Source organism: Jatropha curcas, chromosome 8 (assembly GCF_041381405.1).
Source record: "Jatropha curcas cultivar XTBG-Jc1 chromosome 8, XTBG_Jcur_1.0, whole genome shotgun sequence".
Classification (NCBI taxonomy): Eukaryota; Viridiplantae; Streptophyta; class Magnoliopsida; order Malpighiales; family Euphorbiaceae; genus Jatropha; species Jatropha curcas.
This window is the reverse complement of record NC_143158.1, coordinates 217,123-240,367: the sequence shown is the minus strand read 5'-3', so window position 1 is coordinate 240,367 and position 23,245 is coordinate 217,123. Positions and strand designations below refer to the sequence as shown.

At 35.1% G+C, this 23,245-nt stretch overlaps 2 protein-coding genes and 1 long non-coding RNA gene across 4 annotated transcripts; 1 reads left to right on the top strand and 2 right to left on the bottom strand.

Moving 5' to 3' along the window:
- Positions 1–5,851: 5,851 nt before the first annotated feature.
- On the top strand, positions 5,852–6,412 carry LOC119369776 (uncharacterized). Its single transcript, XR_005177318.2, has 2 exons — positions 5,852–6,255; positions 6,378–6,412. It is a non-coding gene; the product is annotated as an uncharacterized LOC119369776 (long non-coding RNA).
- A 955-nt stretch (positions 6,413–7,367) lies between these two features.
- LOC105637475 (COP9 signalosome complex subunit 5a) lies at positions 7,368–10,937 on the bottom strand. The gene is made up of 6 exons (XM_012220946.4): positions 10,334–10,937; positions 9,533–9,814; positions 9,311–9,458; positions 9,017–9,099; positions 7,872–7,949; positions 7,368–7,749 (listed from the first exon to the last, which is right to left on the bottom strand). The coding sequence occupies exons 1-6, from the start codon at positions 10,751–10,753 to the stop codon at positions 7,660–7,662; spliced, it is 1,101 nt and encodes a 366-aa protein (XP_012076336.1). The 5' UTR covers positions 10,754–10,937; the 3' UTR covers positions 7,368–7,659.
- Positions 10,938–11,155: 218 nt separating this feature from the next.
- LOC105637474 (flocculation protein) lies at positions 11,156–22,855 on the bottom strand. 2 transcript variants are annotated; one of them, XM_089724574.1, is made up of 13 exons: positions 22,373–22,854; positions 21,911–21,978; positions 21,268–21,380; positions 20,740–20,852; positions 20,510–20,646; positions 14,354–14,542; positions 13,616–13,796; positions 13,390–13,469; positions 12,932–12,968; positions 12,760–12,823; positions 12,531–12,616; positions 11,889–11,979; positions 11,156–11,777 (listed from the first exon to the last, which is right to left on the bottom strand). In XM_089724574.1, the coding sequence occupies exons 1-13, from the start codon at positions 22,641–22,643 to the stop codon at positions 11,435–11,437; spliced, it is 1,773 nt and encodes a 590-aa protein (XP_089580700.1). In that variant the 5' UTR covers positions 22,644–22,854; the 3' UTR covers positions 11,156–11,434. The 2 variants fall into 2 exon arrangements, with proteins under 2 accessions (XP_089580700.1, XP_089580701.1); XM_089724575.1 differs by lacking the exons at positions 20,510–20,646; positions 20,740–20,852; positions 21,268–21,380 and having other exon boundaries at positions 22,373–22,855.
- Positions 22,856–23,245: the final 390 nt, after the last annotated feature.

Here is a 23,245-nt window from a genome sequence, read left to right as displayed (position 1 = left end):
TTGGATTAGGCTTTATTTTGGTTTGAAAGAAAAAATTAAATTTTCTTTTATTTGATTTGGTTCGATTGGTATTAAACCAAAAAAAAATAAATATATACATTTATCTAAAAATCATTTAAATTGAATAAAACTGTTCTAATTTTAATTTAAACCAAATCAATTGAATCCTCATCTATAAACTTACTAGCATTGGCTTAAAACCATAGCCGTAAATCTTTCATTAAAAAAAAATCTTCTATATTTGAAAATACTGTATAAACTTAAGATTGCAAATGAATCAAATTACTGTTAATATATCAAACTTAGCTCAAATAAATTCGTCTAAGCTCATTCGATAAATCTAACGAGCTAAGTTCAAGCATTTTTAGCGAACATATTTAATACATGAGATGAACTCGAGCTTAAGTATTCATATTTATGAAATTGAGTCAAGCTCAAACTAATTTATACCTTCATCAAGATGAGGTTGAGTTTAACGGTAATATATTTGAGTTAGCTCGTTTACGACCTATATATATTATCTCAAATTTATCACATATGACATTTTGATTAATTTTGTCAACTCTTTTTTTTTTAAAAAAAAAAAAAAAAGATTTAGCCTTGAATTATAATCAAATTAACACATGAGAAATTCAAAAATTAACTTTAACATTTTTAATTTGTGATTATGTTAACACTTTCATCTTATTATCTTGGATGGAATGATCAAAATGTTCATAAAACTATTATTTAAGAACTTTATAGTTAATTTAAAAAACAAAGGTATTCAAATAATAATTTGACTATAATTTAAAGATTAATTTTTAAAATTTTTATAGGGAATATATGAAGTTCAAAAAATGTAAAATACTTTGAATTTTTATTGGAAAGAAATCAATTAAATTATTTGGTAATTGATTAGTTTAGTAGTATAAAACTAGAAACGACTTGAAGTGACAAATTATAGACCGTGGGAAAATGCGCGTGGGGCAAATACAAAAAACAGAGTTATAACTTCAGCAGAAATCAATGCGCAATCTTCCTTTCTCTCACGCTCGCTTTCCTTAACCAGATTACGTGGGAGCCTATGGCGGTGGGTGGCTCGATGGCTGGATCTAGTCGACGCTATAGAGCTTGGGTTTCCTTAGCGTCGCAAATTGTGGGTGGTCGGATTGTTTGCACAACCACCATAAGTTTCCTCCATGTTGTTTTAAAGGATTAATTAAACAGCGTGTCCTTTACACAGCATTTGGGAGTCCATCCTTATGGTTTCTTTTCAAATTCCTATTTGCTCAAACTTAGTCTGAAATAATTTAATTCAAACAACATAATTTGTGTTTCCATTGTATTCTCTTTGATGACTTTTATTTGGCTTCAAAATTTTTATATGTAAAATAATTAAAAAAAATATTTTTTATAATTTTTCATTGTTTGGGGCGTTCAGGAAAATAAGTTAACATAAAATATTTTTCTTGTCAAATTAAATCATTTTTTAAGGAAAATAACTTCTTATTCTAGAGAGAGTAAAATATTTTTCGGACATTAGTAATCTTATAAGTCTGTGTTTCATAATTTATATTTTTTGCTTCTTTTCATATTTAATAATAAAATTTTTAAATTATAAAATTTCTATTATTATTATATTTTTTATGGTCTTATGAGATATAGATTTTAATATTTTTAACTAATTTTTAATATTACAACCAAACAACGAAAAATAAGTCATTTGGAAAATATTTTTCAAGAAAAAAATATTTTCCATGAAAATACTTTTCAGTAAATTATTTTCCTGCAAGTTATTTCACGAAAACAAACGGAGCCTAATTAAAAAAATAATTAAATTATGTGAACGGCAATACAATATTTTTTTAATATAATTAAATTATTTTTTAATTTTTTTTTCCAAAAACAGCTAATAAATAAATGTTCGGTACGCGTCAGGACTAAAACCTTAACTGATTCAAAGTACAGTGTTCGTGTTCAACCGTACGCTTGATATTAGATGTTAGTTAGGATAAATTGAATTACTATAAAATAAACAATTTTAACTATTTAACATTTAAAAGGCAATTTAATTATGGACTAATATTTAATTATTAGTAGAGTTCACGCGACAAGGACACGGCGGTAATTGACTTGCAAAATCACATTAACTAATATGAAATTGACTTTTGGTATGTAGGCTAGCCGTATATATCATGTGTCCAACAAATTTTGGCGTTGAAATCATCATCATGTCACGACTTTTAACCTTAGACTATTAAGAATGTTTCACCCTCCAATTCCAAATCCAATCACAACGTGCACAAACGTAAGTAAGAATTGTCAATTTTGTTTCCTTAATTTTTACTTATGTTTTAAATTTTTATACAGTAATTTAAAAAATAATTAAATCACATAAATTTCTCGAACAATTTATTATTATTATTATTATTATTTTCCTTAGGTTAGGTGTGTAAATATAATATAGTATAGGGAGTGTGTTGTTTGTTAACGGTGGGGAATTCAAAGAACAAACTTGGAAGGGATTCGTAATAATCCTCCAGATTTGGTGGCAGTCAAGTCATTGGCTCCCATTTCCCACTGGCAAATGCGAAATGCTTGTAAGATTATTATGAAATGTGGGTCATTGTTTATTTATATTTGCGTGTTTGTTGTCAAAATGACCCATTCGTTGCATTAACGGATTTTTAGCTTTCTGACTCGTAGTTTAAAATCATGCCTACTAGTCCTTTGCATCATCTGAATTTAGATTAGGTTGGATTGGTCAAAGAGCGGTGGTGGTTCAAGTTGGAGCCTCAACACCTCAGTTGGGTTGGTTAATGACTGCCCTTCATCACCAATTTTAAGAATGTATGAATTTTAAGAAATGACACATCTTTTTAGCACCCTTCATCATCAATTGCATTCATGCACTTAAACATTATCATTAAAGTGTATTTCTTTCACACATTGTTAGACGTAGAAATAACCTTACAAAAATAAAATCAGCTCAATTTTAAAATCGATTCACCGATTTTTCAGAATGATCCGCTGAAAGTCAAGCTCGCTTTAATAACCATGATAAATATAAATATATATATATATATATATATATTCATTTTCATTACTATGAATGATAACATTGACTTGAAAATGAAGCTTATCTTTGGCCATCTAACTAAAGCTTTCTTCATTAAATTGGCATGGAATAGTATATAGACATGAAACGCCCCCTTCTGTCTCTAGTGGGAAAAGTCTTGCATTTGCATGGTGTTTTCTTCCACAACCCACGATTACCTATCCTCAATTAACACACTAGTTTGATTTTTCTTGTCCAATGCACTTCAAGTTTCTTAATTGTGCCTAATTAATTGTTATTCTTTCTTCAACTTTACTTCCTTTTCCTATTAAACAAAAATACATTTAAGAATTTCAAAAGAATAGTCATATGAGTATCTATAACGTGAATATTTAAAGATTGACGCAGCGGCCAAAGACTAATTGGCAAATGCAACTAGTCTTTTTAGCATTCCGGTCTTTGCAAGGCATTAGGTTCTGTTTTTGTCACCAGCAATCACCATCACATGCTATAACTGCCCATTGCTTAATACTTAATTATGATAGCCAAATCCGTACCGCAAAACGTACAATTTCTCGTTGTTAAAGTTTGACCTGTCCCAAATAATCCACACACTGAGCTATAACCCTTTTATTAAGGCATTAGAAGTTTGCCTTCGCTGGGATGTTTTATTAAAATCAAATCCTATTTTAAGGTTATTCCGACTTAATTTTACTGAAATTTATAATTGTTGATGTTCATTTACCAATTCGTGGGTTAATAGTTGTATGCTTTCGCTTTCGCGTCTCTTTAAAATTACAATCATAGTAAAATTTTGATTTATTTAATCACCAGTGACTCTCAAGCACACGAATTCCCAGTGAAATTTTTTAACGAACATCCCATAAACTGTTAATATGTTTAAATCAAACCTATTATGTCCCCTCTAAAACAATTGCAAATTTGTAGTTACATGATCTATACTTAGGTTTGATTGGGGGGACAAACATGTAGTGGTTACAGTTGAAAGAAAATGGCATAGTTGGCCTATAAATTACTAAGGGAATATATTATATTCCCACTCACAGCAACAGCAACAGCAACAGCCATTTCTAGTGTTCATGACTATTTTCAGTGAACGAAGAGAAATTGGTTCCTTCCTAAGGTCCCCACCTACTCCATTGAAAAGACCTGCTTCAGCTTCAACAAAAGAATACCATTATTATGTACCAAAAAAAAAAAAAAAAAAAAAAAAAAAAGAGTGCCTATAAAGCCTCCAATTTCCTTGGCACCATTGCTTTTTATTTATTATCACTGTCCTATTGATGTGTACCTCACAAAGAAGATTCTTAGGTAACTGTGAGCAATTGGTTCATTCCTTTGAAGACAGGCACTCGAACAAGGGGGTGAGCGACGGAATAATTACATCACATTTTGTGTTGTATATATATAAAGTTTCAGTCAAGATAGTTGCTTGTTTCACTCAATTTCTACTTCCATTTTATGCCATTTGTATTTGAAATTATAATTGCATCAGTCAGCTGAAATTACAGTATTGTAATATATTCTTTATGAATGCATATTGCAATTTCATGATTTTTTTCATGTATTAAAAAAATGGATCAACGCCGTCTTGACTGGCTTCCTTTATCTTTTTCCGTCTTACATGCCAATTTATTCTTGAAACAAATAATCCTTTAAGGGGTTTTAGTTTCTAATTCTTGTCTTCTTAGTTTTCAATTTCCATTTTTCGAAATAAAAATTTATTTTTTGGAAATTGAATTGAAAAAAAAAAAAGAATGAATTTTGTTTTTTATTGTTTTAAAAATATGAAATAACAAAAATAATAAATGTAAATGATAGGTATTTCTTTCAAAATTGAAAAATAGAAAAACAACAAACAGGGCATTACGTGGTTCATATTTTGGAGTAGACAAGCACTAAGGAAAGTGGGTAGAGCATATATACCTATGAATGAATTGATATCATATCACCTAATGAATGGACTAAATTCTTCTTTATCAATAGAGCATTATGTTACAAATTATCCTTTACCAACAAAAATACATACATGGCGACCTAATTAATTAATTAATTAATTTCAATATATATATATATACAGCAGGGACCATTTTCAAGAAGGGCCCTTGATTAGGCCACAGAAGGAGTGATTCCCCAAAATTGTGAAAAATAAAAATATTATATTCTCTCTCTCTCATAATACGTGTCTACATACTAATTTAAAATGCTCTGAATTAATTATTTATTTTCTTGTTTTATTTTTTATAAGTTAATAATAATATTTTTTTTTTCAAAAAGAATTAAATTGATAATCTTTGTCACTTTCCTATAAAAAAAAGGATAAATTAACAAACTATCAAATAAAGTATTGATATACGTGTCAAAGTTAGGACACAGATTGATTAATTATTAATTAATTGAAAATTTTACGAAAAAGAATTATTTAAAAAAGAAGAATAAAGAAACAACACATCCAAGGCGCCACAATTAATGGGTAAAGAAGACCAGCTTCAGATTGACACATAATTGCAATTGTGCAGATAAAATAATGCTAAAGGTTCTTCAATCAAGCAGATGACTCCTGAAGATTTTTCACGGGAAAACAACAATGCTTTTCAATTTTACTGGAAGAAATACTGTTAGGAAGGAGAAACATCAACCAATAGTAAGAGGCCAATGGAAGCAGAGCAGGTGTTTCTTTCAAGAGTGTAGAGAAATGGTCTCACATGCTCTGTTTCAAGCTTAGGCATAGAAAATGTAAAACAAGATAAAAGAGAAGTTAAAGAAGAGTTATAAAAGGAGGGTAAGGTAGTTGTGATGGAGAGTTAGTAGCATGTGACAATGTCACAAGTTTTTAACTTCAAAGTTGAGAGCTGACTCTACATATTACATCTCCAATTTCCAAACCAAACCTCATGAAGAGGACCATTCCTTGTGAAAGACAACTCTTTTTGTTATCTTATAAGAATCTAATCTTGAAAGAAATTGGTGGAAAGAGAGAGAGTCATGAAGAGCATGATTTGTAAAGAGTGTAAGCGCAATACCCACTAAGAGATAAAAAGTGGAAGATTTGGTAAGGCCTTTTTGTGTTATATTGCTCAATAGTGGTATGGTGATAGTGATGAGAAGGTCGATCGAAAAAGGGCCTTACACTTTACCATCCAAATGATTACAATCAGAAAAAACACCCATCAGAGAAAAATGAAACTCACAAGGTGCTTGCTTTCTTTCTTTGCATGTGAACCACACCTGTGCATATCTTTGTTTCTTTTGGGTATACATAAAAATTTTTAAAAAAATTATGGGTTCTTATAACACAATGTAATCAACTGTGTAGGATTCATCCAATGGATAAAAGATGTTTGGCTGTCAGCTCCCACCTTTCCATATGATTCACCAGTTCTTGGTTTCTCTTTTAGCTTTCTTTATCGGCCATCCATTTCTTCAAATCGCTCTCAGCATTTATGATTGCAATTTGCAGGGCATGACTTGTGGTTTATATATATTCAACTCCAAGCTCTGATTTTTAATTAGGAGAGGAGTGTTTGCTTTTCCATATCAACTATAACTAATAATTTGAGGAATGACTGGTAGCCTGCGTGTGGCTTGGTAAATTATTGCTCTATCATCTCTCAAATTTACTTATTTGTCCCTCAGCTCCACCTTTTCGAAATTTTAAAATTGAATTTTCACTATTTTACCACAGAAGCAAAATAAAATAAAAAAAATCTCTACGTAACTGAATCCTGAGACTTGTAGTAATTTCGTCAATTAAGTGAAAATGAGTAGTTGAATTGGTTTACGCAACTAGTGAAATCTCAGTAGTCGGTGGTTCCCCTTTGCACCTCTGCCTTTGAAAAACAAAAGATGGATAGATACATCGATCGATCTATGGAGGAAAGTCCAAACTGAACCTGAATTTCACCCTTTTTGTCAACTGCACGTGACATAATTGAAATTTAAAAAAAAAGAAAAAAAAAAAAAAAAGAGAATACCACAAGGATATCTCCCTCCCAAGGATCTCATCCATTAGACAAAGAAAGCAAAAATTAAAGAGAATGAGGAATTGTTTTCCAAGATTGGAAACAGAAGAAATGGTTTCTGAGGCACATGAAAAAATTTGTAAATGCAAGAAAATTCTCCGCCACCACATCCTCATTGTATAATTAGTATTAGCTTCAGTGCTGGTTTCGCAGACAAGCACTGATAGAATTGATATTCTCCGTTCGCTTCTGCTAGATTTAGTTTTTGAGGCATATTAATAGTAGTCGTCGTTTCTATTTGATTTTTGCTGTTTGGATTACCAAACCGAAGGACAGATACTGTATAACAAACAGTCCTTATGCATATGGAACCAAACGAAAGAGAGCTAAAAAGAGTCTCTGTAAATATGTTAGACACGTATAAACTACCAAATTATCAGAAGTTTAAATCCCACCAATTCAGTGATGGATGCGAAAAAGAATTTACATCTGCCTGAGTTGAGGAGGAACAAAATCACCAAAACTTGGTTTTTAATGTCATTTTCTTCACTCATTTTTTTCCCTTTTCATAATAAAATTTGCTAACTCTGCAGGGGAGGGAACATCCATCCTCGTTATGTCGCTAGTGAGTCTTGATCAGCTTTCCACCATTGGCTCAGGACCAGAACCCTCTGTGCGCGACCTGCTAGATGGTCGTACAGAGTTGAAAAGGATGTCCTTGATGACCTAAAGCACAAATAGAGAAGATCAATTCAATGTTCACCATAAGCAGAGAATTTTATATAACAAATTGTTTCAAACCAAATAATTAAATTCTTGAAAGTAGGCATCGCAGACAGCCCAATTACCTGTGACATTAGACCATGGACCTGCTCCACAGTAATTTTAGCACTGTCACGAGTAATTTTAGCAAGCTGAGATTCTTCCTGCAATTAACAGCAGTGGTGATCCAAAATCAATTATTAACCTTATGCAAACATCCACTCACAAAATTAGATGACCAAAGAACAGATGTATTGAAGATAAAAAAAAAAAAAAAAAAAAAAAAAAATCAAAAGTAAAAGCAACTAGAGCATAACACACATACAAGTAGGAAAAAGTGTGCAAATTATAATAGCAGACAGCTCTCTAGGGATTCATCCAAGTTCAATCCATTGAGGGTAACTGAAATTTCCAAAAGTTTTTGGGCTCATAGAGATTTTAAATAGTTTTGTGAATAAGTACTTCTAATAGTTGAAAGTAATTCTTGAACAAACATTAAAAAAGGCAAATTAGTCAATGGATCTTAGATAGAAAGAAAGAACTCATGTTATTAACACGAGTAGCTAACATTATTATGAAGAGAGAGAAAAAACTTCTTCCCATGTGAAAGATCAATAATAGAAGAATGAATAGAGAGGAGGATAGACTGCTTATATCAACCGCTGCTTAAAGTGAGACACAAATATTATATGCAACAAGGTGGCCCAACACGTTTACAAGTTTGTCTTGCTGTTTGATATTTGCCATCTGAAACCAATAAACTTTCCATCAATTTTGATGGATTCAAGCAGGAAGCTAAACAACCTAGTCAGATGGATTGAAATGAACACTGAATAGCTGTGCATGTGAAATTGAAGAAAAATGACCACCATAAGCACATGATAATCATTCGCAGAATTTGAACTCATATAATACCAACTACAGACTCAAACATGTCCACACGTGCACGCGGATGCACAAATTTGGAGCAAAGTTCTACATGCTATTGTTTTGCTATAGCTGGCTTTAAAACCCAAATCAGAAATGCTAAGCATGCTATTCAGCAACAAAATACTTTTTAAGGGACAATAGCACTTAGATTTCCATCTATAGTAAAGAGATATTGATGAAACGGCCCAGCAAAAGTTTGCATCGATAAAAGCTTCCAAGAAACTGAAACCCATACTAAGAAAAAGAAAAAGTTCTCTATATCAAACAATACATAAAAAATAAGTAACAGAAAAGCACCCACCTCTTTCTTTCTTTGAGACGGTGCAATTAGGGGTCCAAATCGGGAGTGAGCCAATTGATTCTCTGCTTGCTCCAGTTTTTCAGCTGTATAATGAACAGAACATTATTCAGCTTGATAGATAATAGGAAATTTAATATGCAAGTTCAACTAAATGGGTATAAACAATCTTATACACCCCACAGACTTATGACCTGATTGCTAAGTATTTTCAGTATCCTTAATTTCTAACCATGACAGCCAGAATAGAATGTAGCAGCCAACATTTGAAAAGGTCAAATACAACTAAGGAATTACCTAAATCTGAAATTTGACCAGCAACGTAGTCTCCATTGCCCAAGAGAGGTGAAGATGACAGAGTATTCACCCAATATTTATTCCATAAAAGATCCAACAGGTGACAATCAAGAGATGATTTGAAATAAGTGATATCCAGAGCATAATACTGCAACAGACAATAACATCAGCCAAATGAAAATAAAGGAAACCCACATGGACAAAAAAAATCGATATAATAACCTGCTTGCAATGCACACCAAAGTCTTCGATCTTATTGAGAGGAATGGTCTGGTATTCAGAAACAGGATCATCTGGAGGCTTATATCCTTCTGGGTATGTCCTGAATGCCCCAATCTCAACTTTACCAGCTGACACAGTCCTTGTTGGATCAATAACAACCGCCAAAAAAGGCTCCTGAAATTGTTGGTTGAGCATTTGAGTTGAAACATCAATACCCGATAGCCAGCATCCATACCCAGGATGAGAATGATACCATCCAACAACATTCTCCAAACGTCCCGCCTAGACAACAGCATATTATCAACGAGTGTTATAAATATGGACTATATGTACTAAAAAAACATATTTACTATGAGCAAGAACTACAAGATGATTTATTTATTTGTAAATATAGAGCAACAGCGTGAAACTGTTAACGTCCAGCAAACAACTAACAGATAGTAACAGTCTGTAACATCTATTAACAGTTCTCAAAACTAATATTCTCTGTTAAAAAGCAGATAATTCAAGTATATAAAATTATTATGGTAAGGAATTAGCACTAAAAACAACCTACAAATTGGGTTTTCGGAGAATTGGTAAGCTGAATATGTGAATTCACATCTTAACAGAGAGACTAGGTTTCGTTCGTTAAACCATTAGATTCAGCAACGTAACCATTCTTGAGTAATAACATCCAATACTTGTCTTCTCTAAGTTGTTTTCAACAGCCATAAAAAGCCCTAAAAATGTAATCAGCTGAAAAAAAAAAAAAAAAAAAAAAAACAAAGAGACTGTAAGAAGCTAATTTTCAAAGCATACCTGCTTGTTAGTCTGGGAGTACTCGACCATATACTCATAAGCATCTGCCTGTGCATTGACTCTAGTCTCAGTTCCTTCAACAGGAAGAGCAAACGCGTCCATTACAATGATGGCGTCACCATCGGTCTTTCCCTGCATAAGGCCCATGACCTCGATGGTTCCACCAGATCGCGCGTGCACCACCATCTTAAGAAGTGCGAGTGCAGAGATCTTAACGCGCCGGAAGTAGTGGGGATCGTTGGCCCAAGGCTTATCCTGCTGGAACTTGGCCTGCGCTGTCTCGTCATAGTAGAAAATCGCATCCGACGAGGCGTCCGCCGTAGAATTGGTGGTTGGAGAAGTGTCCACCGTGATTATATTGTTCTCGAGTTCCCAGGTTTTCTGAGCTATTAGAGCGGAGGAGGAAGGGTAAGGATCCATTGCGTTTGTGTTGCTTCCTAAGTGACAGACGTGTCAACTGTTATAAGAGATTGTCCAATTTTAAAGGCACACTCCAAGCAACGGAGCCGGTGCTGATCTAGTGATCGGTAATCGATCTTTTCAGGGTTTTACATAGCCGTGTCCCGTGAGAAGAAAATTACAGATCTTTATTGGGCCAAATTCGACGGTGCAAAAGATCTCGACCGGCCCAAATTGGTTTTACATTTCACCCTTCTGGCTTTATATATCAAATCAAAATATTTAAAAGGAAAGATTTAAGGTGACTTTTGTTTTTTAAAATCATTTTGTTAAATACCTAATACTCGCTCACATAATTAAATGAAGTAAAAAGGACACATCTCATGGGCGACTTCGAATTTTTTCTAATTAATCCAAAACAAATAATCAAATACCATTGCATAGCAGTCTACGTAGCTTCTGATAGGAAATGATACAAATAGCTCCATAAATCAATTCCTGGACTGAAAATGCCTGCCTGCCTACATGTCACGACGACCGAACAACCGCCCAATTTAAGGGCAAAAACCATGCTCAGTTAACACTAAACTAACAATTATCCATTTCATTACAATTTTACCCAATACCTGTCGTGGTAACATCTGTCTCTCTAGACTAGTAAATAGTCACATATACAGTAAAGTATCCAGACATAGTTGAACATTATTTACCCCGTCCCTTCACTTTCCTCACGTATCTCCTTTTCCCTCCTTGTTGCTTCTCGGTGACTTTGACATCATTGCCCTTGCCTGCCTTTCGTTTCAAATTTGGCTGCGACAGATCCTGTGATGGCCCTCCATAACGCATGCTAGAACTGTTTTGGGAGCCTGTGGCTGCACTATCATTCTCATCTACAGCGGGCACCTGAACATGAGATTCACTCAAATGTTCACATTTCTCATCAGCGGGAGCAGTTCTTGTCATCATGTCATGTCCTGAATCAACAGGAACTTGATCCTCATCAGATGGCTTCAGCTTCTGCTCTGCTTTCTGTCTTGGAAACAAACTGAACGAGCAGGATGGACGTTAATAAGCATTACCGCAAATAATATATCATTTGAAAATAAAAAATTACATTAAGAAAACAGAAAATGAAATGACCCAGCCTCTTTTTCACCTAGATCCTGGAGACGGGAAACCATTAGCAGCGACTGCATCAGTCCTCCCAGTAACTTCCTCCACGGTGGAACAATTTACTTCAGGTGATACTGGGATTTCATGTAGAGAAGATTAGTTAGGCAATGCATAAGATTACAAACACTCCACCAGAAAAGTTACACAGCAGCGGCAATCACATAGCATTCTATAATACTATGTTTTGATAGATAAATAGAATTCTCAGTTTCATATAGGCTGTTAGTTCCTAATTCATGGATTTACAGGTATGCATATTGACATCATCAATGGAATGATTTCATACATACTGTTCTGGAAAAATCCTTGTATAATTCATTTCATTTGCAAATGAATTTCATTAAGAAAAAAAAACTTTCATTTGTAAATGAATTCTCGCTTTGCTAACTTGCACCAAGTATTCATTAGCTTAGTGACTTGTACTTCGTTTAAGTTTAGAGTTCATTTGGTAGAATTTGGTCGAAATATAACCAATTTCATGAAATTAAAATGTGAAATTCTAAATGGATTTACATTTATATCAAACATGAAAATTTGGATTTGTAATAAAATGGCATAAAATTTTATGGAATTCATTTATACCAAACAAACCATAACATTAGACCATCAGATTTAAAATTCTAACCTAGAGCATCTCCACCCACTGCATAGTTCAAAGATTGGCCAATCCCATCACCATCCTTGGGGCCATCAGCAGCAATATCACCATCACTACAAAATGTTGAGAGATGAAGTCAAATGAAAAGAAATAGCATCACAACATTCCATGCGTGCATTAAAGAGGAAAGAGGATGTGTACATGAAAGAGGGAAGAGGAAAGAGAAAATAGAGATGGACTAACAGGGAAAGCTTACCTCTGTGATGCAGCATTCATATCTTCTGAAGGCTGAGGTCTTTGTCCTTGGCTCAATCTCCCTTCTGAGCCATCCCACAGGCCATGATTAGTAGTTTTTAATTCATGACAAAAAGAATTTACCTAGCAATAAAAAGAAGAGAAAAAAACTCTAGCCGAATTGGAAAAGGCACCTTCAGCTTCCTCAACAATTTGTCTAGCTTCTACTTCCTTCATAAAAATATTAATAAATCGTTAGACATATGAAATTTTTTGTTTTAATCATAAACATATTAGTAAATTCAGTATGAGATGAAAAATAGCAAGCCGCTCATGCCATTTTAAGATGAGAAAATAGTTCCCTTTTCCTATATGCAAGCAAATTGCGGAAGGGAGAGAGAGAGAGAGAAGAAAAAAGAAGAGAAGATTTTAAAAAAAAAAATTGAGTGAAATTAGTAAATTAAGTAATGAGATGAAACATAGCAAGCTGCTCATGCTGTTTTAAGATCAGAAAATAATTCCTTTTTCCTATATGCAAGCTAATTGCAGAAAAGGGGGAGAGAGAGAGAGAGAGAAGAAAAAAGAAGAAAAGATTCTAAGAAAAATTTAAGTGAAACTTTTTGAACGATATCTAATCCCACCGTTCAACTACCTGACTTTGTTCAGGAACTGAAGTAGCCGGATCTGGTATAGAAACCTCATTCTGCACTCCATCCTGTGCTACATGTGAAACTGAAAAGGCATAAAATGAGCTATAAGTACAGAACACAATTAGCCAAATGAGTTTTTCTCAAACAAGTACCGCATGAGTAGTTATTTCACTATCCTCAAAGGTGCATGTATAAATTGTATTGAGTTATGCACTTTATTTTTCATACCAGATTCTGCTTTATCCACCACCAATGAATTAGGGCTCGTTTTATTATCTGAAGCCAATGTAGACCAATCAATTAATGATGACCGCCGGGTCCTTAACATCTCTTCAGTTGCCCTAGATCTCACTTTCCTTATTTCCTCCAGGATATTCCATGAACCAGCGGCAGATGAATTTCTAACAGGCTGCGTTTAAGTTTCCACATGGAGAACACAACAAATTGAGTTAGAATAATACAAGAAAAATGTCAGCTAATCCAGTAAAATATGAATCACAACTGTACAAATCCTTCTAATTTTCCTATTCGTTTTGCCTCCTCAATTCATTTATCTTGGGCACATAACAATAAACTTCCAACCAAGCATCTTATTTTCAGTTCCTTCGCTCAATTTCTTTCCAACTTTTTCAAAAACTTAGCCATGATTGAATGTTGCAAGACTCGCATACATCAAGGTAGCATTCAACAATGCTGCCACAGAACTCAGTTACTCCTAGAATTGCTTCTATTTTGAACCTAATATGCCTACTGCTTGATTTTGTTTAATTTTTTTTCACCCTTGAAGATTTGGATCATCCAATAAGAGATCTTTGTCCACCAAGATCAAATATCCAAATAGCTGTTGAAAAAACAACCTTCAAACAAGATCAGTTTTTACTATTAAAATTCAAGTCATACACGCCATATCAACATTTAAATAACTACTCCTACACACAAACAAGAGAAAGGTCTTCCAAATGGCACCTTGGAAGAGGATGCAGAATTGCGGCCAAACAAATATGGGGCTTCTTCCTTAAAAATCTGTGTCGTCATTGGTGATGGGGACTGCAACTGGATATTGCTCATAGGTGGTGATGCTGATGCCCATGGGGGGTGTGCTCGCATGTAAGATTTGGCCAAATCGACAGGCGAACCTGCTTCACCTTCGGTAACCTGCCATGCAAAAAAGAAAAAAATTGTGATGCAAAAAAAAAAAAAAAAAAAAAAAAAGTTAATTTTGCACGACCATTAAGGATGGTGCATTGTCCACACAAGCTGATGTGCACCAATTAGCTAGCAGTTAAAAAATAACGCAGAAGTTTCAGAAACTTGCACACCTTAGTTGATTGGGATACTAGAGGAAAAATCAATAAAATTATGCATATCTATATCAAGAAATATTAGGTTGCCAATAAACCCATTTCATTGTAAGGACAATACTGAATCCAGCACGGCAATACATGGTAAAAATACATAGCATCTTTGCTATACATACTTTAATGAATATACTGATAAAAGAAATTAAATGGAAAGAAAGAAATCCAATTATCAACTGAAAATAAAAACACAGAGTATTAGGACCCACTAGTTAACCTAACTAGACAGTAGGGGTGAGCAAAATTACTGGCCGAACCGAACCGAAAACCAAACTGATTCATTTTGGTTCCGTTCGGTCTGATGCCCAAGAGAGGTTCAGTTGGTCGGTTCATTTGGTTTGAACCGAATTTATTGATAGGTTCAATTCGGTCACTTCGGCGGTTGGGCTTAGAACCAAACCGAAATGATAAAAACCGCAAAAATAGACTGAACTGACAAACTTGCTGTATTTCAATGGAATTTTGATAGAAAATTTGCTTGTCTATTCCCACAAGCTGATTGGGTTTAAATAGACTGAAGTATCCACAAATTTGGGAATAAATTCCTAAATTACAGCCCTAATTGATGCCCATTGTCTTCTAATTATGGCTGGCAATTACAGCCTTAATTGGCTCTCTAATTGATGCCTAATATCTCTCCTAATTGATGCCCATTGTCTCCTAATATGGTTGACATTTACAGCCTGAATTAGCTCCCTAATTGATGCCTAATTTATCTCCTAATTGATGGTTATTTACAGCTATCTTACAACAGTATAGTCAATTAATTACAATAGTATACTAACATTATACTAACATCCCCCCTCAAATTGATGCTGGGCGACCAAGAAGCATCAATTTGCCAACGAGAAATTGATGACGTTGTCTTGTCATAGATTTAGTGAATACATCAGCAATTTGAAGAGCAGTGGAGACATGTGGAAGAGAAATGACACCTGTATCTACTGCCTCTCGAATAGAATGACAGTCGACTTCGATATGTTTGGTACGTTCATGAAAAACTGGATTTGTAGCAATTTGTATGGCACTAGTGTTGTCAGCATGCAGAGGAGTAGAATGAGGCTGAGGAAATCCAATTTCAGCAAGTAACCCACGTAACCAAACAATCTCTGAGCAAGCAGCGGACATAGCCCGATATTCAGACTCAGTAGAAGATTTTGAAACACGGTCTTGTTTCTTACTTTTCCAAGATATCAAAGAATCGCCAAGAAACATACACCAACCAGTTATAGAGCGACGAGTGTCTGGACAACCGGCCCAATCAGCATCACTGTAAGCAACAAGGCGTACGGGAGAGCCAGTAGGAAAGAATAAACCCCGAGAAGATGTGCCAAGAAGATAGCGAATGATTCGACGAACTGCTACCATATGTAAGTGACGCGGAGTACTCATGAATTGACTGACTTGCTGAACTGCAAAAGAAATATCGGGCCGTGTAATAGTCAGATAATTCAAACTGCCAACTAATTGCCGATAAAGAGATGGATCAGGAAGAAGATCTCCGTTTTGACTATGATACTTGACGTTTAATTCCAAAGGAGTATCAACTGGGGATGAATCTTGAAGGCCTGCTAAAGTAATCAAATCTGTAGTATATTTGTGTTGATGCAAAAATATTCCAGAACAATCATAGTGAACTTCCAGCCCTAAGAAATATGTAAGTGGACCAAGATCCTTCATATTAAAAGAAGTTTGAAGAGATTGTTGAAGAGTGAGGATCGTTGATGTGTTAGTGCCAGTGATAATAATGTCATCTACATAAACAAGGAGTAGAACAAAACCAGCAGAACTCTTGTGAAGAAACAAAGAGGAGTCATATTTACTTTGCACAAATGAAAACTGAAGTAAGGTAGACCGAAACTTGTCAAACCAGGCACGTGGAGCTTGTTTTAGTCCATACAGAGACCTTTTTAACTTACACACATGTGTTGAAGATGAGGAAGGCAAACCCAATGGAAGTGTCATATAAATATCTTCTTTAAGATCACCATGAAGAAAAGCATTTTTGACATCCATTTGATGAAGCGGCCAACCCTGAAAAGCAGCAACTGCAATAATAGTACGGACGGTAGTCATCTTTGCAACTGGAGCAAAGGTCTCCTCATAGTCCACTCCGTACTTTTGCTTATTGCCAAGGGCAACCAATCGAGCTTTATATCGATCCAAGGTTCCATCAGAACGAAGCTTGACTGAATAAACCCATTTACATCCAATGGGCTTAACATTTGGAGGGCAAGGAAGAATTTCCCATGTATGATTGTCGTGAAGAGCTTGAAGTTCGTCCTGCATGGCTTTTTGCCAACATTCATTCTTGGAGGCTTGTGAGTAACAAGATGGAATAGAAATATCAGATAAAGTGGCAGAATATCCAGCAGGATTATCAGAAAAACCATACCGTCTTGGAGGTCGGGATACTCTGGTAGAGCGACGCAGAGTAGATTCAGGAGAATCAGACACAGATGAGGGATCAGTCTCAGGAAGAGGCATAGTTGGTTGACGTCTTCCATACACAAATCCAGGCTTAAACCGATTAGGAACAATTGGTAAATCCTCAAAAATTGGAAGAATGGGAGAAGTAGAAGAAGACTTAGCAAGATTAGGAAAGAAATATTGATGCTCAAAGAAAATAACATTTCGAGAAACACGAAATTTGTTAGAAGTGGAATCATAGCAAACAAAACCCTTTTGAGAAGAATTATAACCCATAAATGCACATTTAACAGATTGAGCTGAAAGTTTATGACGTTCATGAGAAGGTAGATGAACAAAACAAACACAACCAAATGTGTGTAAATCATGATAATTAGGATATTGATGATACAAACGAAAATATGGGGAGTCAAGACTTAATACCTGAGAAGGCATTCTATTAATTAGATAAGTTGCAATAGATAAGGCTTCAACCCAAAACTTAGATGGAACTGAAGATCCAATTAACAAAGTTCGAGTTACATCCAAAAGATGACGATTTTTACGCTCAGCAACTCCATTTTGTTGTGGTGTATAAGGACATGAACGTTGTGAGACAATTCCTTTCTCACGAAGAAAATTCTGAAATTCATGAGACATATATTCTCCTCCAGAATCAGATCGTAATACTTTAATACAAGTAGAAAACTGAGTCTCAACATAGGCTAAAAAGGTCTTGAAAACAGAATATACATCAGATTTAGAATGAAGGAAGTATACCCATGTATATCTACTGTAATCATCAATAAATGTCACAAAGTACTTGTATTGAGCATGAGAAACAACAGGCGTAATGCCCCAGACATCACTATGAATTATATCAAAACATTGGACAGCACGACTACCATTAGAAGGAAAAGGAAGAGTTTTGCTTTTACCGAGTCTACATGTGGAACAATCAAAAGGAACCTTAGCAAGGAATTCTTTATTGCCCAAGAAACCAGAATTTGATAAATGAGACAAAATAACAGGATTAGGATGACCTAAACGTCTATGCCATAGTTCACTTTTACTAATAACTGTAGTTCAAAATGAAGAGATACGAGGAACAGAAAATAGTAATGGAAATAGTCTCCCAACTTTAGGCCCCTTCGCGATTACTGTCCCCGATGCCTGATCCTGCACAAGACAACCATTACGAGAGAAATGAAAATCATAATTGTTATCTACTAACTGACCAACCGAAAGAAGCTTAGTTGAGAGCTTTGGAGATATAAAAACGTTGTTGAAACATGGTCTAAGATCTCCAATCTCAGTAATAAGTATTGTACTACCATTTGCAATCTGAATTTCAGTTGAACCATGATATTTGCGAACATTCGTAAGCATGTTAGATGTGTTTGTCATATGATTTGAGGCAGCAGAATCAACAAGCCAAAGTTGAGAGGAGGAGGAGGAGGTATCGTTACCTTGTAGTCCTAAGGCGGAGAAGGCTGAAATAATCATTTGTTGCACCATTTCTGGAGTAAGAATCACAGGTTCAGCAGCTGAAGAGGGAGTTGTAGAAACTGTTGGAGCAGCAAAATGAGTGAGATTATTTGGTGCAATTGGGGCAGCATTCGATTTTCGATTTTGAGGCCGTGTCGGACACTCCTTTATGACATGTCCTGACTGTTTGCAATAATTACAGAACTTCTTTCCACAATTGGCAGCAATATGCCCATAATTTTTGCAGTTATAACATTGAATTCTACTCATATCCCGACCCTTTCCTCTTCCTTGGGCAGCAAAAGCAACCTTGACAGTATTTTCTTGTTGGAGAGAGTTCTGAATAAGAAAACGTTGTTCTTCGCGAAGTAATTCGCCAAAACAAATATCTAAAGAAGGTGAAGGAACACGACTCATTAAATTTGAGCGAAGTGTCTCAAATTCAGACCTCAACTTCATTAAGAATTGATCTCTTTTGCTTTGCTCATGAATTTCTTGAAGTACAGGGAGTGATTCTGCAGGCACTTTAGCATAAATAGTGTCAGTAAACTCAGCCCATAAATTCTGAAAACCAGAATAATATTCCTGAATGGAGAGATTTCCTTGGGAATAATTAGCAATATCGCTCTCCAATTGAAAACGTCTTGCAGCATTGTCTTGATCATAGACCTTTTTCAAGTAATCCCACATGGCTTTTGCAGTTTTAGAAGACCTCAGATTAGAAGCAATAAGAGGGTCAACTGACCCCAGAATCCATGTCATTACTCTTGCATCTCTAACTTTCCAATGAAGCAACTCCTTAGCATCTTTAGGAGCTGGATCACTTCCATCTATATGGCCCAACAGTTCTTTTCCTGTAACAAAGAGCTGGAACTGAAATTCCCATGAAGAGTAATTTTTTCCGGTGAAACGAACATGAAAACTCTCAACTGTGTTTGATGTGGCCATCTCAAATAGCACAAGGAGACCAGAAATGCAAAATTAGGAATAAAACAACCAGGAGCAGGTCTACTAGAAGAAGTAACAGACCCACCAAGATGAAAATCCTACAGCCAGAAAGTTGCAGAAAAATGTCCACCAGAATCTCTTCCAAATGAAGAGAACCTCCAAATAGAAATTCAGAATTTCTATGACCGAGAGTTCATCAAAGATATGAACTAAACAAAGAAAGCAGAAACAGAAACTGCAGAATTAAAGACAGCAGAATCTGCACTTTGTTCTTCAAAAAACAAAGCTGAAACTCATAAAAGAACAGCTCTAAAATTGCCTAATTAGGCTCTGATACCATGACAAACTTGCTGTATCTCAATGGAATTTTGATAGAAAATTTGCTTGTCTATTCCCACAAGCTGATTGGGTTTAAATAGACTGAAGTATCCACAAATTTGGGAATAAATTCCTAAATTACAGCCCTAATTGATGCCCATTGTCTTCTAATTATGGCTGGCAATTACAGCCTTAATTGGCTCTCTAATTGATGCCTAATATCTCTCCTAATTGATGCCCATTGTCTCCTAATATGGTTGACATTTACAGCCTGAATTAGCTCCCTAATTGATGCCTAATTTATCTCCTAATTGATGGTTATTTACAGCTATCTTACAACAGTATAGTCAATTAATTACAATAGTATACTAACATGAACAAACTGGTTCGGTTCATATACAAACTTTGGTCTGGCTCGGTTTATTATAAAGAAACTTCGGTTTATATTTTGTGGATTCGGTTTTGGTCGGTTTGAACCGAACTGACCGTTTGCTCAGCCCTACTAGATACAGTACTCATCTACATAATCTAAGTCAAAGTAAATGATACAATAGTGATAAACTAATGTCCAAGACTTGGTTGTCAGAGAAGAACTACTAACATGTGGCAACATAACAGTGTTCAGAGTACAGGTTCCACACTCCAACTCCGACTTTGAATTTGATCCCAATTTCTTTTCCTCTAGCCATTTTTTAGCCTCTGTAATAGCTGTATTTCGAAGTTCAGGCAAATCAACATCTGAAAAAAGAGTAGAGCCATCAGCCAAAGGTGGAATTGGCAGATATTCTTAAGTCTTTTCTTGCATTCACAAAGTTTCTGAAAAAGTAATACCGCTGCCAACTGTTCTGTCAGGTATATCACTTAGTTTCCCATCTATGCCTCCAGTGATGGGAGAATCTACAACTCTCGATTTAATAATATATGTTAGTCTATCACATTCTTCCCTGGTCATAGGTGAACTCTAAATAGTTAATCATGGATCAGAAGAGAAATAAATGAAGAATAAATACTCAAAAAACTTAGAAGTTCAAGAATTAAAGCATGATCAGCCAAGTCTGACAAAAAATAAATTATTGGTGCTTTTTCGAACTTTAACTACAATCACTTCGTAAATTGAAAAACTTAAAACTTAGAGGTAGTTTTGGTAAATTAAGAACCACAACTTTTCAAGCAGATAGAAGAAAGGGAAATGAAAATAAGGAAATATTGCAGCCAGGATGGGAACATTAAATGCATGTAGAAGAAAAGAATGCACCTGGCATATCTACAACAATTAGCAATAATAGTGGCAAGCAAATAAGAAACAGCCACGTAAGAGCCCACAAAAATATTAAAAGAAGCAACAGAAACCTCAATTACCTTGAGAAGGTTTCCTGCAAGAGAAGTCGTTCAATTGCACGTTTTGTTTCACTCTTCCACTCTATATATTGGAGATCTTTCCTTAGTGAATTGTTCTTCTCAGACGTATGATTCTTCCAATTTAAGTGCAAAAAGAAGAATTCAAAGTCCAGCAAACATAGAGTATCATATCCAGTTTTATCAAAATTAAGGAACAAGACTGGAACAACTAAAACACCACCATAATATAATGTTGGCCATAAACAACTAACATGTTAACAAAGGAGGTAATTTTGCAGTCATGAGGTCTCTCATAAGTAGTCCATGTAAAACTATAAGGGCTTCAATGCACTGCACTTACAAATATGATTATTTTGGACATTAATAAAACATAAAAGATGCAGCTTGATATAATATCATCCAGAGAATCTTTTTTCTTCCTTGTATTCTTACAGAATGTCCACTTACTCTGGCATAAGGCACGAAACAAATTGAAAATAGAAAATAGAAGAAGACTGAAGGGAAGGATGATATGTTAGACAAACAACTTTTTATTCCATTTTAACTATCAATATCCTAACTGTAGTATGTATAAGGTGCTATGCAACCTTCATCTTGCCGAACACAAGACAAACACGTAACGCAAAACTTGTAGCATAACTACCTTTTCCAATCTGCTGGCATCTTGAGAAGAGACACCGTTATCATCATTTGTGTCGTTCATATTATCCTCTGCAAAAATTGAGATAAAGAAATACCATCCATCAAAACCACGAACCATAATCCACGTTTCCTTCTACTTCTCATAGTGACAAATAGAGCGGAACATATAATATGAAAAATAAGAAGAGAAACGAGTACTGTATCAGTCAGATTAATCCAGTGGCTCGCTTAGATGACACCTGAACTAACAGCTTGAGAGTAAAGTACAGAGAATAGAAAAGGCAGATCTCTAGGGCTGTTTATTAAATAAAACTATTAGACAATACATATCACTCCAACAAGCGTAATTTCTAAGCTCACAACATAATACAGTGACAGCATTCCTTTGAACATAAGTCAGATAAGAAATTTATAAAATGTAAAGTCAAAACAAATTTCTTTCCTATCGTATAATGCGACACACCTGAAGTGAAATCCCCTTCCGAAGACGAAGAGGAAGACGAAGATTCAGGGCCGAAGACTGAGGAGAGAACTCTGCCGGCGCCGGTAGCAATCAACCGAGTAGGAGATAAAATGAGTCTCGACAGCCAATTAGGGTTTTGGAGACCGGAATTGGGCAGCAATCTAGGGGGGCGCTCGTAAGGAGTCCTGGGACCAGTGGTTCGCTTGACTCGGACAATTTTCCCGCCAGATCGGAGCTCGGAGGCTTGTCGAGGACTGGAAATGGAGTTCATAATCGTCAGCTGGAGAAGCAAAGAGCAACTGAGTTTCCTTCTGTCTTTTTCGGGGAGGAAGTAAAAGAAAAAAGGGCAGCGGTTTATTTGATTTGATCCGCTTGAGGTTTATAGCGGTTATTACTATCACGCTGACGCTGATGAATAAGAGGCGTTGCTGCTGCGTCCTTTTAAGTAGATGACTTGTCTAAGATGGATTGGTCCGAATTTGTGCAAAACAGGAATGAATGTTTAAATTTTCCCTTTCTGGAATTTATCTATTCCTTTTCTGGTAGGAGATAAAAGTTGCTCATTATGAAAATTAATCTCCTCCATATATATGTTTTTTAAAATCAATTTCCCCTTCTACTAATTTTCAATTTTAATTATCCCATTTTATCATAATTTAATTTTTTTTTTTGAAAAAACAATAATATTATGATAGTAGCAAAATAATATAAATAGCAATAATTAAATAAATAACTGAAGATAATGAATTTCCGGCAAAGAATGTATTAAGAACAATTGCATGAATTTGTCTGCTTCAATTCCACAGCCCATTATCACTGCTTCCAATTTGCCATTTTCATACTCGTCTCAAACATGTTTGGGGAACCAGTCAA